Source organism: Lepidochelys kempii, chromosome 2 (assembly GCF_965140265.1).
Source record: "Lepidochelys kempii isolate rLepKem1 chromosome 2, rLepKem1.hap2, whole genome shotgun sequence".
NCBI lineage: Eukaryota > Metazoa > Chordata > Testudines > Cheloniidae > Lepidochelys > Lepidochelys kempii.
Window position 1 is genome coordinate 202114586 of NC_133257.1, and position 16540 is coordinate 202131125.

The 16540-nt window shown below is 38.2% G+C and overlaps 1 protein-coding gene across 8 annotated transcripts in view; it reads right to left on the minus strand.

Moving 5' to 3' along the window:
* Nucleotides 1-1269: 1269 nt before the first annotated feature.
* KAT2B (lysine acetyltransferase 2B) overlaps nt 1270-16540 on the minus strand; it is an 80970-nt gene continuing 65699 nt past the window's right edge. For 5 of the 8 annotated variants that reach the window (XM_073333503.1, XM_073333507.1, XM_073333502.1 and 2 more), the window contains 5 exons: nt 12225-12339; nt 11469-11505; nt 11135-11198; nt 10953-11037; nt 1270-3649 (listed from right to left, as the gene is read on the minus strand). In XM_073333503.1, coding sequence (XP_073189604.1) covers nt 3456-3649; nt 10953-11037; nt 11135-11198; nt 11469-11505; nt 12225-12339 — 495 coding nt within the window. In that variant the 3' untranslated portion in view covers nt 1270-3455. The remainder of the gene's footprint in view (nt 3650-10952; nt 11038-11134; nt 11199-11468; nt 11506-12224; nt 12340-16540) is intronic. The other 3 variants (XM_073333504.1, XM_073333501.1, XM_073333508.1) reach the window with 3 other exon arrangements.

Here is a 16540-nt window from a genome sequence, read left to right on the forward strand (position 1 = left end):
AGAGGACCTGCAGGAAGGTGCTACAGTTGCTGGCCCAGAGATAAGCGAGCTCACAGAAAAAGGGGAGTGTTTCTTTTCTGACAAACTTTTCCTTCATAACCTTCCCTATATCTGTTCACTCACTTGTACTAGATACCCAGAATTGGGGGAGATGCTGGGCTGCAAAATAGGAAATTTCCTTTTTTATTTTTTTCCTGCTAGCAGTCTCTCCCACAATTCTATCCTCCCTGGATGGCTCATGAGTCAGGCGTCAGGTATTAAGTGGAATCATTATCATGTGACTGTCTTCCTTGATCTAATGTGTATAGTCATCTTATCTCTGGAATATTTGTTCATGATGTTATGCAAATTTTACAGCTTGGTAATAACTCATCTGGCTAAAAGCAGGAGTGGGGGTGTGACTAGACCATGTCATGCCAAAACACTGGATCTGTCTCTGTGAGCTGCAGAGAGGGGAAAGCAACCCAGATGTCCAGAATTGAGGGCTATGCTGCTAGCAGAAAGGAAATTATGTATACGTTTTCCATTCCTATGCATGAAGCAGGTAGGATTCACTGCAGGCAAGAGTCTGAACCTGGCCCTACCCTCTGCTCTGTTGCATCATTTCCAAAATTACCCAGACGATTCGCTAGGCTGGTCCTGAAAGGCACCTGCTTGCTCACTGGCTTATCTACTAAGTTAAGTGCAGTGTAGATGTTTGGGTTTGGGCTGGAGCCTACACCACCACTAAACAGTCCTTAACCCGAGCTCCCTGAGCCTGAGTCACCTGGCATGGGCCAACTGTGGGTTTTTAATAGCAGTATAGACATAACCCAAAGTGCTGACAGAGCTACAACTTGCACACAGTGGCAGACCACGTGTCACATAGGGACAAGGCTAATTAGTTCCAACTCCCAACAGTGTGATGGTTTCGCTTTTACACTCTTTTGGAAGTTACGTCTGTGTTTGAGCTTGGACTAGTGCAGTGCTGCACTTTATCTAGGACTGCCTAAGAAAGTCAGCCATAATCTGCAGCTTGCACAGAGCCCAGCAGAAGGATTGTACCTACCACCATCTGCTTCTTCACAGGTGGCGTCCAAGTGGAAGAGAATTAAAATCCAAAAATTAGGTACTCTAGTATCTAGACAAGGGAATTCATGGCACACACATCAAAAGCCAGGAGCTAATGAAGATAGTTTTTGCCCTCAAAAGAGCCATTTGCTATCATGAACCACACAAGAGCAGATACCCAAATAAAAATAATAAAGACTGTCAACTTTACTAAACAGCTAAAGCCAATAAAGATTTATTCAAACCATTACAGGCACTTGTAACATGAATGTTTCAGCTCGAATAGTGCATATACTGTATTTGCAGACTTATTGGAATTTTCATTGCTCTTCGTGAAGAAGGGCCCAATTCTGCAGACTTTACACTTCAAATGAATTCATTGGCCTGCAGTGTTAACTTTAGAGCAGCTACCCACAGTGCAACTGGCAGATAAATGAATTGCATAGCTGGGCCTTGCAAATCTCTGTTCAATACAAGAAAATATAAATTGCTTCAGTGTGTTTTTTTAAATGTGAGAACTAATAAAATGTCTTCAGAGCAGTCATCTATTGAAATAAGAGACCAAAATAATTAGATTTTTATATATATATGTATATATATATATATATAATTTAAAACTATTCTGTACCAGTACAATATATTAATTTTACAAATGTAAAATTTATCAACTGTTAAAGCATTTGCAAAACCACACATCCTACTGTAGCTTTATTGCACAATATCTATGAAAATATTAATTTTTAAATTAGAAAACAAATGCTTTCAATATAGAAGAGACAATCTGATTTAAAGACAGTAAGAAAATCTACTAAGAAAATAACAAACTTTCACAGGATACCAAGCTCAACAGGTGCATCTGTAGGCCCAGTTTACAATACAGTTTATAGTCAGTACTGGATGCTTTAATACAATTCTTGTATTGTACCTTTATAGTTATAAATCTAAATGTAATTCAGACTGGTTTCAGATATTAAGCATTGAGGCAATTCTAATGTTAACATTTTGAATACCTTTAGTACCACAATAACTACTTCCAACTAATTTCTGGCATCTACTTGTTGAATAGAATTGTGATTTAACACTGCACAGGTATTTTGCAAGAATATGTTTGTCACAACTCAGTTATTTTCAACTTGATAACTACTGCACTTTGCCATGTAACATCTGTACATATAAAAACACCAAGTTAAAGTTGAGCCTTCATAAAACCAGTTTATAAATTTCAATTATAAAATTAATGTCAAGTGACAATTTCTTTTTTGGACTGTATTAATTTCTGTCTCTATTAGAAAGGTAAGAGTACCTCCTATATGTAGTGTAAGCAGTAGTACACAGAAGTGCTTGATTTGATACTTATGATGTATTAACATGATCTGTGTAACTTTTTAAATATACTCCTGGGTCTAAATATTCTAAATATCATTTTAATTAATAAAATGTTTACAGCGGAACTTAGTAGAAAATCCAGTTTAGGCAAATACATAAACTAGAGGCTGTGATATGGTAACATTTTGGTATGTACTTAAGCAACAGTCTTCATGATCTGTGTTGGGAACTCTAAAGAATGTATCAGTTAAAAGACCAGGAAATGGGATAGTTCACTGAAGTACATCCAAAACATATCCCTACTAAAGTAAAGTATGTGACTATAGTATATGCCTACCACAGTTTTTGAGTTATTTGGGGAACTTATGTCCTGCATAAGCAAAGTCAATATGATTTTTTTGTTTAAATAGTGGTTATGAAATCACAAGTTATTTGCAGGTAGATATTTATCAAAAACAAAATCCATAGAAAAGTTTGCATCTATATAGGATTTTTTCCTAAAGATTCAAAGCAATTCCTTTCCAGAATAAGTTGCTTTTCTCTCTCATAGCGTCTCAACTAGCTGACTGCTTCTTTTAAAAAATAATATAAAGGACTCTACAATGAAACGTAGAGACAAAACATATTTCAGTGCCTCTTAAATTGTAATTTTCCCTTAATGTTTTGTTTTTACTGGAAAAAAATAAAACTTCTTCAAATATATACTGCATTAGATAAGCTAAAACATTCATTGCATGGGAATTTCTGATTCCAAATCCCCAAACATGTGCAAATTCCCATATGAAAGTTTTGGGGATATCCAATAAAAAGCCTATTCTTGATCATACTGCAAATATGTATGCAAAAGAAATTTTAAAGTAATGTTAAATACATTATAAAGCTTCATTTTAATAAAATAAACATTTTCTGTAACTTCAGTATAATACATGTTTGCAAAACTAAAAGGGCTTTTAAAAGTGCTAGTTAAAATACACAGAGGTTTTTTGAACATACATGTGTTAAGTCCCAAATCTACATGAAGGTGAATAGCATACTGTGCCTATAAGTTAGGCACACTGATTGGTTGAAAGAAACAACTGTCACTTGTCAATTAATCCAGCTTCTTTAATTTTCGTGTAGAAGAATTTCTCCAATATATTGGCACATTTGTAGTATTCACTCTCAGGGGGGTTGTACTCTCTGCAATTTGTAAAGACCCGTTGCAAGTCTGCCATGAATAATTTCTTAGACACGTAGTACCTATTCTTGAGTCGTTCACTCATGGTTTTCAGATCTGTACAGGAAAAAAAACATTAGCAATCTGATTCCTATAATACTAAAGACACATACAGTGCTTGGGATACGCAATCTTTGCCATCAGCTCATTTCTTCAATGGAAAATTACTAATTCTTAATTACTTTTATTCCCTTAGGGCCTGATCCTGCTCTCATTGAAGTCAATAGCAAAACTTAACAGGAGTGCAGGATCAAGCCCTGCGTCACATAAGCATCTTTTCCACTAACAATGAATGCAATTCTGCAGTGCCTAAAATGTCTCAATGTATAGGTTAAGGCATACTTGCTGTTCTCCTGATACTCTTCTTTGTCTCTGTAAGGCCCTGATCCTATAAGGCGTTGAGTCTCCTCAACCTCAGAAGTTGAGCTCACCACCTTGAAGGATGAGGCCCTACAGTATGTGAATAAAAAGTTCAAACTGTCATGTAATTTCTAGGTATCTGCATTAACAAAACCAGCATCAGGTTAATCAACATAAGCCATTCAGTTTGAATACAGCAAAGAATGCACCTCTCTCTATTACATATGGTAAGTAAAAGTGCATAGAAGTAATATACTGTGCCCAGAGCTAATCACTAATGCTATTTTATATTTTAGTGAAGAGGAAAATCAAGTAAAATATACAGCGTTTTTATGAAACAAGATTTCTGTTTTTCAGCAATCTAAGCAAGTGCATTTTACTGTCTACTGTTCAGCAGCTTTGAAACAAAGTGATGAAAGTCCTCCACTATTTTTGCTCACAAAACGTCAATGAACTCAACACACATCTAGACCTTACAATCCACAGTTCAACACTAAGGTCTTGTTAAAACCTCGTTTCTATTTTAGAGGTGCTAGTACTGGATATAAAAATTCGGAGGTAGTGACGTGCTTGCTGTGTGCATTGGTCTAACCATATAGCCAGAATGCTTTTCCAGTTCACAGCTATATCATAGCAGTGCTGGAGTGCAGGCTCTAGAAACATGAAAGAAAAAAAATTAATATTTTAATAAAATATCTAATCAGTGCACCAGAAAAATCTTACTCATTGCCAAGGACCATGCATAATCCACTGCTCGCAGTGGAGATGCTGGCACATTCCCTGTAAAGCCATGAGATCCCTAAAGAAGAATGCACAGCCTCAAAAATGACATTCATGTCTCAGTTACAGTGGAGTGATAGTATCAGACCCTGCAGAAATAAAGATACTACGAGCTTTTTTCACTGGTCCTTCTGCCTTTGATCTGCAAAAAAGAGGACACTCCAGTCAAGAGACACGCCCTACGTGAATTATGACTAATGTGAAATTCTTTCAGAAAAGAAGAACGGGTATGCTGAGTACCCACAAATAGCCTGGAAATCTTAGCTGCATAATTCTGCCATTTGCTAGTCTTGTTGCACAGCATTCTACAAAAGCAACAGCTAACAGACACTCATGCTTCCACCTATGAATAGCAATGAAGCAAAAAAACCTCAGTAACAACTACTATAAAGGCAAAGGCTTATCCACTTCCTGTCATTTTGTACCTCCAACAACCTGGAACACTGCATTTATCTAACATCTAACAACTGTGAGCTTTCTGTCCTACTTACACCTGTGCTCTTTTTTGGGGCCAGGGCTTGAGATCCTGACAAAGTTTTCACAAAGGCAAGCTCCTACTGTCTTTAGCAGAATGTAACTCAACCATACATGTAAGTAAACTATTTTATTGTCTCTCTGACAGTAATCCAGCGACACTTTAGTCTCCATTTTTACCAGTTTTTTTCATTAAATGAGTAAATGTGATCAAAAATTATTAATTAATGGACATCTTCCATATATTAAAAATGGGTAAAGTCATTAAAACACTGGTTCTTTATCTGAGTATACAGTCAAAATTTTCATCCCAATTCCTCAGAGGTTTTTTTCCTCCCAATTAGATATAACAATATTTGTACAGTCTGCATATAACACACACAAAGCAACCACTGAGCTATGATTTCATGTCTCTCTTTCTGGAGCAATCCACAAATAACTAAAGCACACATCAGTTTAGGGAGACATTTCAAATGTTGCTAAACTTGATTTGTAAACTCCTTGATTTGTATGTTTTATTTAGTTGAACATAATGAAATATTCACCCAAATAAAACATACAAATCAATGAGAGAGAGAGAGAGGAATAAAAATTGCTGACACAGACTGCCTGGCTGTGAAAGAATCTCCGCTGAATCTCTGTTTTAATTTTTATGAAACGCATTATTAAATCAATGGCATAAACGTCTTTAGATTGTAGAAAAAAATTAATGCAGACATATGTGAACAATACACACACACCTACACAAATTAGGTGTATCTTTCAGATTTCGGTCAAATTGCTATTTGGGCCACAGTTCTGCCTATGTCAAAACAGAGCTGCATAGCATTTTTAAGTGCCAGCTAGATCCCCAAAGTCCCTTAAATCTAGTTTGTGAAGGAAGACTATGAATGTTATTGGCAGTGGGGAAAATTCCAGTAGGATGATGTCAGACCTCAGCTTTCTGCTACTGGAATCACTTTCTTAGTGGCAAATGTAGTGTAGGGAAAAAGAGAAAAACAGCCACTAGAATGTGTAAGTCACTGATTCTACAAGCCAAAGCCACTGCCAAAAGTAATAAAACATTTTATGTAAATCAATTCTACCAGTGACCCCAAATTTACAAGCAAATACAGCGCACAATAAGTAGGAATATGCAAAAATGTAACACGAAAGTATGCCAATATGTTCGTTATACCAAATTGAGGACATTTCAGCATGTAAACAGGTAAGTGACGGTGGGAAGAGAACTGAAGCGTGAAGGCAGTGTGTTACCACTACGAGGGTTTGGAGCAGTGTTAGGGCTCCTTTCTGGGCCTTGAATGAGGTACACATCTTTGGAGAAATGAAGGGAACACCATGTTTCTTATATGGAATATTGGCAGCACTGAACCTTGAGTTCACAAAAACTAGGAATTGTGTAGTATATGCCAGCTGTATACAAGTCAAGCCCTTCCCACCCTGGACACTCAGACCTTGTCAGACAAAAGTTGAACAGATTTTTCGGTAAATGTGTTTAGAAACAGATTTAGTCAGATTAGTGCAATCCACCTTCTGAGGGCATTCTTAAATCAGATTAAGAGTACCTTGTATCGATTTAGCTAAAGTTGATTGCTTGCTGACATTAGCTTAGGTTATGTCTACGTTTAAACCATTACAGCAACACCTGCAGCACTGCTGTGTAGCCACTCACTACAGCAAATGGTGGGGTTCTCCTATCACTCTTGTTAATCCACTTCCCCAAGAGGCGGCAGCTGGGTGAAGGAAAGAATTCTTCAGTTGACCTAGCGCTGTCTATATTGGGAGTTAGGTAGGCTTAACTACATTGCTCAGGGGTGTGGGTTTTTCACACCTGAGTGAAGTAGTTGGGTCGACTTAACTTTTTAGTGTGGACCTGGCCTAAGACAACATCTGACCAATTTAAGCCAATTTAAGAGGGTCTAACACACGGCCTTGCACTGATGTAGCTAAATCTGCTTAAACTTATTTCGTTAAATCAGCACAACTTGTGTGTGCAGGCCTGGCCACAGCACTGTGAAACGTAGTCCTCAAGCTAATATCATGTTCAGCTCATGTGGGGATGATTGGTACCTTTAGGATTCAGACTGATTTGGGGAAAAACATAAATGGTATTAATTCTACAAAGGATGCACATAGAAAAAGATTAACAGGTTGTACTAGTTTAACCAGAACACTCTTTTGTCATGAAATCAAACAGTATAATCTAGCTCCAACATTGGTGTAGAGTCTTCCCATTCATCTGACAGGGACGTTATCATCAAACTTAGCTATGACCAGCAAAACTAGAAGTGTCTTCCATTTAGTCATGCACCCTGAACTACCACAGGTGAACAGGAAAAATCACATGAAATAAGGCAGCACCATTTAGAAATGATGAAGTTTAGAAAAATAAGTATCTGCAAAAGCACTCGGAATAACAGTGGAAACCAGATAAACCCAGGCTAGTTATCTATCTTTGGGACTACGTTCAGAGAAAGATCTGCCTTTGGACGTAGTCAGAAAACCTACGCCCACACCAGAAAACCAACCCATAGAATGTGTTGCAATTTAGCCGTCACAGGAACTTTTAAAAAAGAGAACATTATTGTGAGTGTTTTACGTTTGATAACGCAAGGATGTAGAAATCTGGCAAAACACATTCATCCCACACAAGAAAAACACAAAGCTGAGGGCTGTTTATCTTTTATCATTGTTGATATGTTCAATCACATGATGATTTTTTTAAAGTGTCAGTATATTGGCAGTCAGAAGGAGGACAGTACAATGTGCAGGCTCACAAATCAAAAACTCTGAGCTTTCAGTTGTTTGGTGTTGGGAAGCTAAACTTATCTTCGCCTTAAAATGAAGGCTGACAGAGTTTGTTTATTTTATCCACAGCACGGGACATTTTAAAAAATGAAGGCTAATATTTAGATTTTGGGCTTGCCAATCCAGGCAGTAAGTGTGCTTTACCATCATAAAACTGTTCCGAGTAAATGGTGGCCTAAACTCTGTGCACAAAGCTGGTTCATAATATTTAGCAATATGGCATTCATTTTCGTCACTGGTAGAGAAGAGAAAATGAAATACCTTTGCTTTAAGAGGATACTGGAAGGTGATTATTATTTTATACAAACACATATATTTCCTATATGGAAAGGATTAGTTCAGTACAATAATCATTAAGCCAGATTGGTGGGTATGTTCCTAGTAACTAATCGAGGACACCACAGAAAAGCTAGGTATTGCCATCTCTACTCTTTAGAATGACCACACCACACCTTAAGCCTGTGGTGGCAGGGGCGTTGTCTGGCTTGCTGGGGGAAGCACTAACCTCTTTAAGGGCAGAGGCATGGACGTTGCTGCAGATTCAGAGCAGGTTAGCCTGGGCACGCGGACTCATCCCCCGCAGGTGACCAGAAGAGTGGGGCGTACATAGATGTAAGACAAGCAGGAAAAGCTCTCTTTTATCCGGACCAGGCAGAGCAGCACCCACCCTCCCAGCCATAAAAGTGGTGAAAGACCAAGTTTGGTCAGGATCTATTGTGGGCACTGCACTAAAGGCTCCTTTCTTGGGGTGGGGGTGTGGGTGGGGGAGATTGGAAAAGCAATTTTTCCTCACCACCAGATTGGCCAAGACAGAGTGTGTGTGGGGGGAGGGGGGTCACCTTCCCCACAGCACATTTGGGGGGTGGGGGTGGGTGCTTAGTTGAAGTGAGCATAGAACAGGAGTTTGGTTGTGATGTCGCAACTCATTCTGTAAGCCTGGGACGAATGCCCAGTGCATGTACTCTGCAGGGAGAGAACACAGTGATCAGATAAATGGTTTGGTAAAGGATTTGAAGGAGGTGTTTGTTAAAAGAGCAGAAACAGGAGTGGGGCAGAAGGGGAGGCGCCTATGATTGGCACGACAGGGAGCCAACCAGTCCCCCCCTTGATAGCCCACTTTTACCCTCTGTCTGGCCCAGCAGGGAGCAAACACTCCCACCCCTTATATAGCCCACTTTAACCCTCATTCGAGGTGGGAGGATCTTAAGGACCCAGCAGCCAGTTGGCTGGGGACCAGGATGAAAAGTGGCGAGGCTGATGGAAGCCCTCCCCCGACCCTATGCAGACACTGAAATGGTCATAGAGTTACCTGCACTGTACACTTTTATCTGCCGGGTGCACCCAGCCAGTTGTTAATAAAGTTGCGGCCTAAATGAAACCACATCCAGTGTCTCCTGTCCTTTCGGTATAGCCAAACAGAGGGCTTTCTTTGCCCTACAGACTGATTCACACAGATACTAACAGTGGTCTCAATGAAGCTGTGTTCTGTTCTCTGATCACAAGAGAAAATGCTGTGACTTGAAGCAGTAAGAGAGGGAGGAATGATATTGTAAGGCAATGAATGCATAGTTTGATTCAGTTTTAGTTCTGTAGTGCCACAAAGCAAATAAGCATTAGTTTAGAACAGGATGGAATCACTATCTAGGACTGTAAAGCATAGCAGCCAAAGGCAATGTAAACATTCAATTTTTTTCTCATTAGCACTTGTGTTGCAATAGAAGGGCCATAAAAAACACACACCCTGATTTTCAAGTTCTCAAAATAAAAATGTTGTAAGACTGGTTATGATAATTAGCACGTCTGCTGAGCTTAAACTGAAACAAGCACTTGATTTAAATTTAAATTACAAGTTAAATGAGTGAGGAGGAGGGACGGACAGGAGGGCAGGACATAATTGGGGCCAAGTCAAGAGACCATCACTCTGTTGCCCCTCCTGCTGACCAGAGTGGGGGAGGAGGTGTCTGTGTGTGTGGGGGGATATTTATACTCAGCCAGTCACAGAGAGGCCCTTTTTTATGCTGTTTGCGGTTTTTTGCCTTCCCCACAGCAGGTCTGGGACACAGTGGGGCAGAGGGGATAGGTTATAATGTTGCAACTTGGTACACAAAACTTGCAGCAGATGTCCAGTGCAGGTAATCACTATGGAAGGGACATGGTTACTGGATAAAATGGACTGGAAAAGGATTTGAAGGAAAGCATCCCTTAAAGGAGCTGAGGAAGGGGGTTTGAGGCTCCTTCATCTTGCATAGTAGGGAGTTGACCTCCTTCCTTTCATAACTCCCTTTCACCTCAGGCGAGGGGAGAGGTCCCAGCAGCATGATGGCTGGGACCAGATTGGGTGTTATGTAGAAATGATTAAGGAAAGAATGAGGACTTGCGCTGTAGAATTTACTGCCAGCTACTCCCAGATATTTCAAATGAACAAAGTTTTGGCCTAATGGAACCACACCCATTGCCTCCTGTCTTTCTTCCAGCACAACTGGACAATTGGACCTAGGCTTCTAAGTCACTTACGTGAGTCTGGAAATGTTGTCTCTGGGTTTTTTAAAAAGTTAGATAAAAATACACAACAAAATATGCAATGACAAATTACCCTTCGTGTAAGATCATACCTCCAAAGGTTTCTTAACCCATACAGTCAGTTAAAAGGTGCTGGAACAGACCCAGTTTAAGAGGTTGCTGGGAGCCTCTCAGGTACTGTAATATTTTGTGCTTTCTTACAGGAGTACATAATATAGATGCTTCACTGAGGTTACGAACTATTCATACATTTCAACTGATAGCAATATATTTTTGCAACTGCTGAGTTGCAAACTATCGCACTGCAAGCAATACATTAGAAAACGTTTGTAATAAATCTTGATGACTATACTTGTCTCACATGTCTCCAGCTAGAGAGATCTGTAAGTTTATACTTTAAAAATGTTAATGGCATTACCCATGGGAAACCTTATAACTTCATAATATCCAGGAGCTTCTGTTCTCTTCACAGGTTCCATGAAGGGCCAAGCGCTTTGATGGCTCTTTGGTAAAGAAAAAAGTAAGGTATCTAATATGGAAACTCCATATTGGAAATCATTTCAAAATCTTTAAAGTAGGTAAACTAAAACTAATACCCACCTTCACCTGCTGCAGGATGGTTTTTAATGTGCTGTAAAGCTGATCTGGATCTTTGGGTTCTTTACTTGAAAGAAAATATTAACAAAGAAGATAAGCTTTATCTCTTATGTTCATTTTCTACAATGCTATACATTTCATAAGAGCAACTCACAAATTTACAACATTTTATCACTAATGGAAAAATAAGACCCAAGAGCTATTCTACAGCAGCTTCCTTATCTCCGTTTTGTGATAGATGGAAAGAAATATTTCAAAGTTACTCAGTTTAGAGACGTTTGTTCTCAAAGGATTCCCAAACTGCTTCATCATTATCCTTAGTCCAAGTAGTACTTACCCTCTGTCTTTTCCACTTGGTTTCCAGCCAGTCTCTCCTGCACACCAACAAAATTAAACATTACATGAGAACTACTTCAGGTTGAAAGTTAATATGAATCTAAAAAGTTAATAAAATTACAGTACTCCCTCAATAAAACGCTTTCTAAAGACTAATCCTAATAAAACTACAGCACTCTAGCTCCCACCCCATTTAATTTCCTACATACCACACATTCAAGTATACTGTAACATGCTCTACAAGGAATGCACTGGTTTTTAAAAATTCTTTACCATCTTTTATCATTGCATCTAGCCTCTTCTATGTAAAGAAAATAGAAGTAAAAATGATTCAACACAATAATTTCCTATGGACATAAAATATATTACACAGACAACTGAAAAAATAACTGGTTGTAGCTTTGTTGTGCCCTGATTCAAATCAGTATCTATTTAGCCCAGGACTGTATTGTGGTCTAGAATTGTAGACATAAGATGGACTCAGAGGGAAAATGCCGATTGCACTGTGAAGCAAAACAAAGGGGGCAGAATTAAATAAATGTATGTAGAGAAGCACTACACTAGAATACCTTAGGGAAGTCTCTAAGCCAGAAGTGAACAATTGTACTAGAAACAGATCCAGCCTGTCTTATATCAGATTAATAGGATAATTGAATCCTGTTCAAAAGACAATACTTGGCAAATTCAAATTTCTCTAATCTTGGGCCTTGTCTGTTTTGATGTAGCTCCACATTAACAAAGGGAGGTTGATACATACTAATTCCAGGAATGCTTTCTATAGGAATCTGTCGTACTCCATCTTTGAAGCAGGAAAGGCCAGGATAGACTTTTCGAATCTGCGCTTGTTTCCTTTCAATCAGCTTTTTAATGATCTGTAATAATATTGCAGAGAAAAGGGGGGGACGACACAATTTTAGTTTTGAAAGTCAAGGAAAGTAGTTGACTGGCTCAAAGGCAAAGTGGTAGAACATTAAAGAAAACCATGGCAGTGAGAAACATAACAGGCCCCTGATCTCACAGAGTCCCACTGAAATCAGTGAGCATTTTGGGTGCACAAAGAATGCAGGATTGACCCCGTCAATAAATGTTTTACTAAATGAGAACACTGTTTATACTCCCGATTTTAGAAAAACCTGTTCCATTTCAAAATCTTAAACTGTGGAAGGTGCTTCTACGTTAATGAGCTGCCATTTTACTCATATTTCCCCCCCAAGGAAGTCTAGATTGTGTCTAGACACAAATTCAGTTCAAAATCTGATGCATAAAAAGGTCAAGAGACTGCCCCAATCGGAAGATAAATTCTATTCTATTTTTTCCCCTTTGGTTATCTCAGTTCTAAGTAATTTGGTTTTCTGCTCTTGATGTACATTAAAATGCTTAACTACACTTTCTCTCTCAAACATGTCATGGTCAAGATGACTGCTTCCTGTTTAATTGTTCTTTTATACATTTAAGACACTTAATATTGGTTATTTACTTACCTTTTTAATTAGTTAGTGATCACAATATCTTTTAAATTACAATAGTTTTCTTTAATAGTTAATCTGGACATTTAAGTCATGTTAATTAGACTTCAAAGACAACAGGTCATCAAGGTGATTTGGGATTTTTCATTCCTCCCAGAACTATTGTTTTCTGTTTATTTACAAACTATGCCAGACAGCAGTGTGTTGGTTCACATTCAGAACCTTCTTCTTTGCAACCACAGGAGTACAACCCAATTCTTTAAATGGAAGCTTAAATTCTGTACAAGCTGATAGAACTAGAAAAATCTGGATATGGAGCATTTCAATCTATTTCAAACTGAGACACTTCAAACTTCCTTTGAAACATTTTAAACAAAGGTGAGTAGTGAAAACCGCATAAAATAACTAAGCACCCAGACCTGTTGTAAAATTTTAAAAAGCACCTAAATGACTTAAGTGTTTAAGTCACCTTTGAAAATAGGCTTAAGGGTGATTAAGGGCTTGTGTACATACAAAAGTTGTATACTTTAACAATACTGGCATAGATAAAGTAGTACAATTCCTGTAGTATGGCTGCAATTGTGCCGGTATGAAGGTGCTTATACCGAAACACTTAATTCCCGTGTAGGAAGGGGAATAAGCTATACTGGCATAAGGCATCTTTATACCATTATAACTGTACCCACACCAGAGGTGTTCAAGCATAACTACTCTGGGGGGAAAAAAGATCACATCTCTAACAGAAATCGATACAAAATCTGTGTGCAGATCAGGTCGCTTTTGAAAATGTTATCCTTGGGCTGAATTTTTTGAGGTGGGAAAAAAGGATATAGCCTACAGATACCTAAATTGAGAAGAAATCTGAAATTTCATCTGGCTGCCTGATTAGCTCAAAAATATGTTTTGTAATACACAGCATATATGTCAAATTCAAGCTGCCCTGAGGTTCTGAAAGTTAGCTACTGTGCAGAAAAACTTTTTGCTCAAAAGGGCAAAATGTGAGAAAAATCTAAATAGATACAGGTAGTTCAATGTCACAAAATATACTACCATAATCAGATGGGATGACTATAGTTATCTACATCAGGGTGGATTTGATTTAAATCACTAGTCAGGAAGACTTGATTTAATCATAGATTTCTACATAAAAGTGCATTCTTGTTGATTGTTATAGCCTTAATACATATTCTTCACAGGTAGAGAAACTTCATTAAAATATTCCCAAACTGGGTCTCTTTTATGGCCTGCTGCCATTATAGGTGTCATAAATATAAAGGGAAGGGTAAACCCCTTTGAAATCCCTCCTGGCCAGGGGAAAGCTCCTCTCACCTGTAAAGGGTTAAGAAGCTAAAGGTAACCTCGCTGGCACCTGACCAAAATGACCAATGAGGAGACAAGATACTTTCAAAAGCTGGGAGGAGGGAGAGAAACAAAGGGTCTGGGTGTCTGTCTATAGTCTGTCTTTGCCGGGGATAGACCAGGAATGGAGTCTTAGAACTTTTAGTAAGTAATCTAGCTAGGTACGTGTTAGATTGTGATTTCTTTAAATGGCTGAGAAAAGAACTGTGCTGAATAGAATAACTATTTCTGTCTGTGTATCTTTTTTGTAACTTAAGGTTTTGCCTAGAGGGGTTCTCTATGTTTTTGAATCTAATTATCCTGTAAGGTATCTACCATCCTGATTTTACAGGGGGGATTTCTTTATTTCTATTTACTTCTATTTTTATTAAAAGTCTTCTTGTAAGAAAACTGAATGCTTTGTCATTGTTCTCAGATCCAAGGGTTTGAGTCTGTGGTCACCTATGCAAATTGGTGAGGCTTTTTATCCAACATTTCCCAGGAAAGGGGGGGTGCAAGTGTTGGGAGGATTATTCATTGTTCGTAAGATCCAAGGGTCTGGGTCTGTAGTCACCTAGGCAAATTGGTGAGGCTTTTTACCAAACCTTGTCCAAGAAGTGAGGTGCAAGGTTTTGGGAAGTATTTTGGGGGGAAAGACGCGTCCAAACAGCTCTTCCCCAGTAACCAGTATTAGTTTGGTGGTGGTAGCGGCCAATCCAAGGACAAAGGGTGGAATATTTTGTACCTTGGGGAAGTTTTGACCTAAGCTGATAAAGATAAGCTTAGGAGGTTTTTCATGCAGGTCCCCACATCTGTACCCTAGAGTTCAGCGTGGGGGAGGAACCTTGACAATAGGTTTTCCCTTCTGGTGAGAGAATGGTATGGTAGACCTCAAATCAGTGAAGGCTACACTCAGAAAGACCTCAAGACTTCTAGAATATGCTGCTCAAACAGTTTCACTTTTGTTTCTACTTCCAGTCCCTCCCTTCCCACATTTATCTCCAGACTTCTTCTCCTTGTCCAGATCTGTTCCGCCTCCAACAATCTTCTATTCATTGAACTTTTTGAAACTTTGCACTTTTAGAGAGAGGTAAGGGATTGACTCAGTGGTTGAGGTCTTATTTCTCACCACTATATATTAATTAATTAATTTATTTTAAAACATTTTTGCTGTGAACAAGCATGTTATCTCTGGAGACACAAATCCACAGTTTGAGAACTGCAAAACTAAGGATCTCTGATGGTATCTTCTAGACTGAGCACGGAGTCCCACTGGGTAGATAGAAAGATTAACCTAAATAATCTATACAGAAGTCCCTGGAACCCCATAAGATTGGGTCCCTAGTCCATTAACTATTAGAACACATTTACAAAACTTTTCTTAAACATTACATGAATATATTGTCTCATACTATAGAATTAGAATTTATAATCCCTATTCCATGATGAGATATCCTTGAGCTATAATGTATCTTAATTAAAACTATCTTTAGATAGGTTTTTTCCTCAAAAAGCATTTTATCAAAAAAATCTGATTTAAATTAAAAAAATCTGATTGTTTTGATTTTTTTTTAAAAATCATTGATTTTTATCCACCCTGATCTACGTTATCTTTCCTTATACTTAAATATACATAAAGGAAGAAACAATAGTAAGGAAAAAACTATGAAGTTTTCATGATTTAGATCTTAAATTTCCATTCATTTTGATCTATTATAGATACATTATAGATCTATTACAAGCTTTAGTACTTGAAGGATCCGCAAATTAGCTATTAAGTATACATGCAACTTTAGTCAACTTTAGGTTCCTGGACATCATTTAGAAACCAATGTGTTCAGAAAGACTGAATTTTTTACAAAAAGTTGTTTTACTTGGCATCAACTGTAGAAAATAAAAGGGTGAGAGAGAATGTGTGTGAGATTTACACACAGGGGCATCAGGAGAGATTTTTTTAAAAATTAAGACCAGAATCAGTTGTTTTGACTCTCTGTTGTCTAAGAACAGACTGCATCTTCCATTCATCTTTTAAAATAATTCTGCCTTTGAGGTAATGCAATTAATAGCAACTGGAACTTAGAAGGCTAATATGGGAAACAGCTTCTGTCAAACAGAGCAGGCTGTTTTTCAGTCAGGATGTTCTCCTGTTAAAAAGAAATGGCTGCTTGACACAGACACCATTTTACAAAATAAAACTGAAATCACAAGATCTGACCCTGTCACAGAAGGACCCAGTAGCCTTGTGCTTTTTAAAGAAACATTTTTGTGA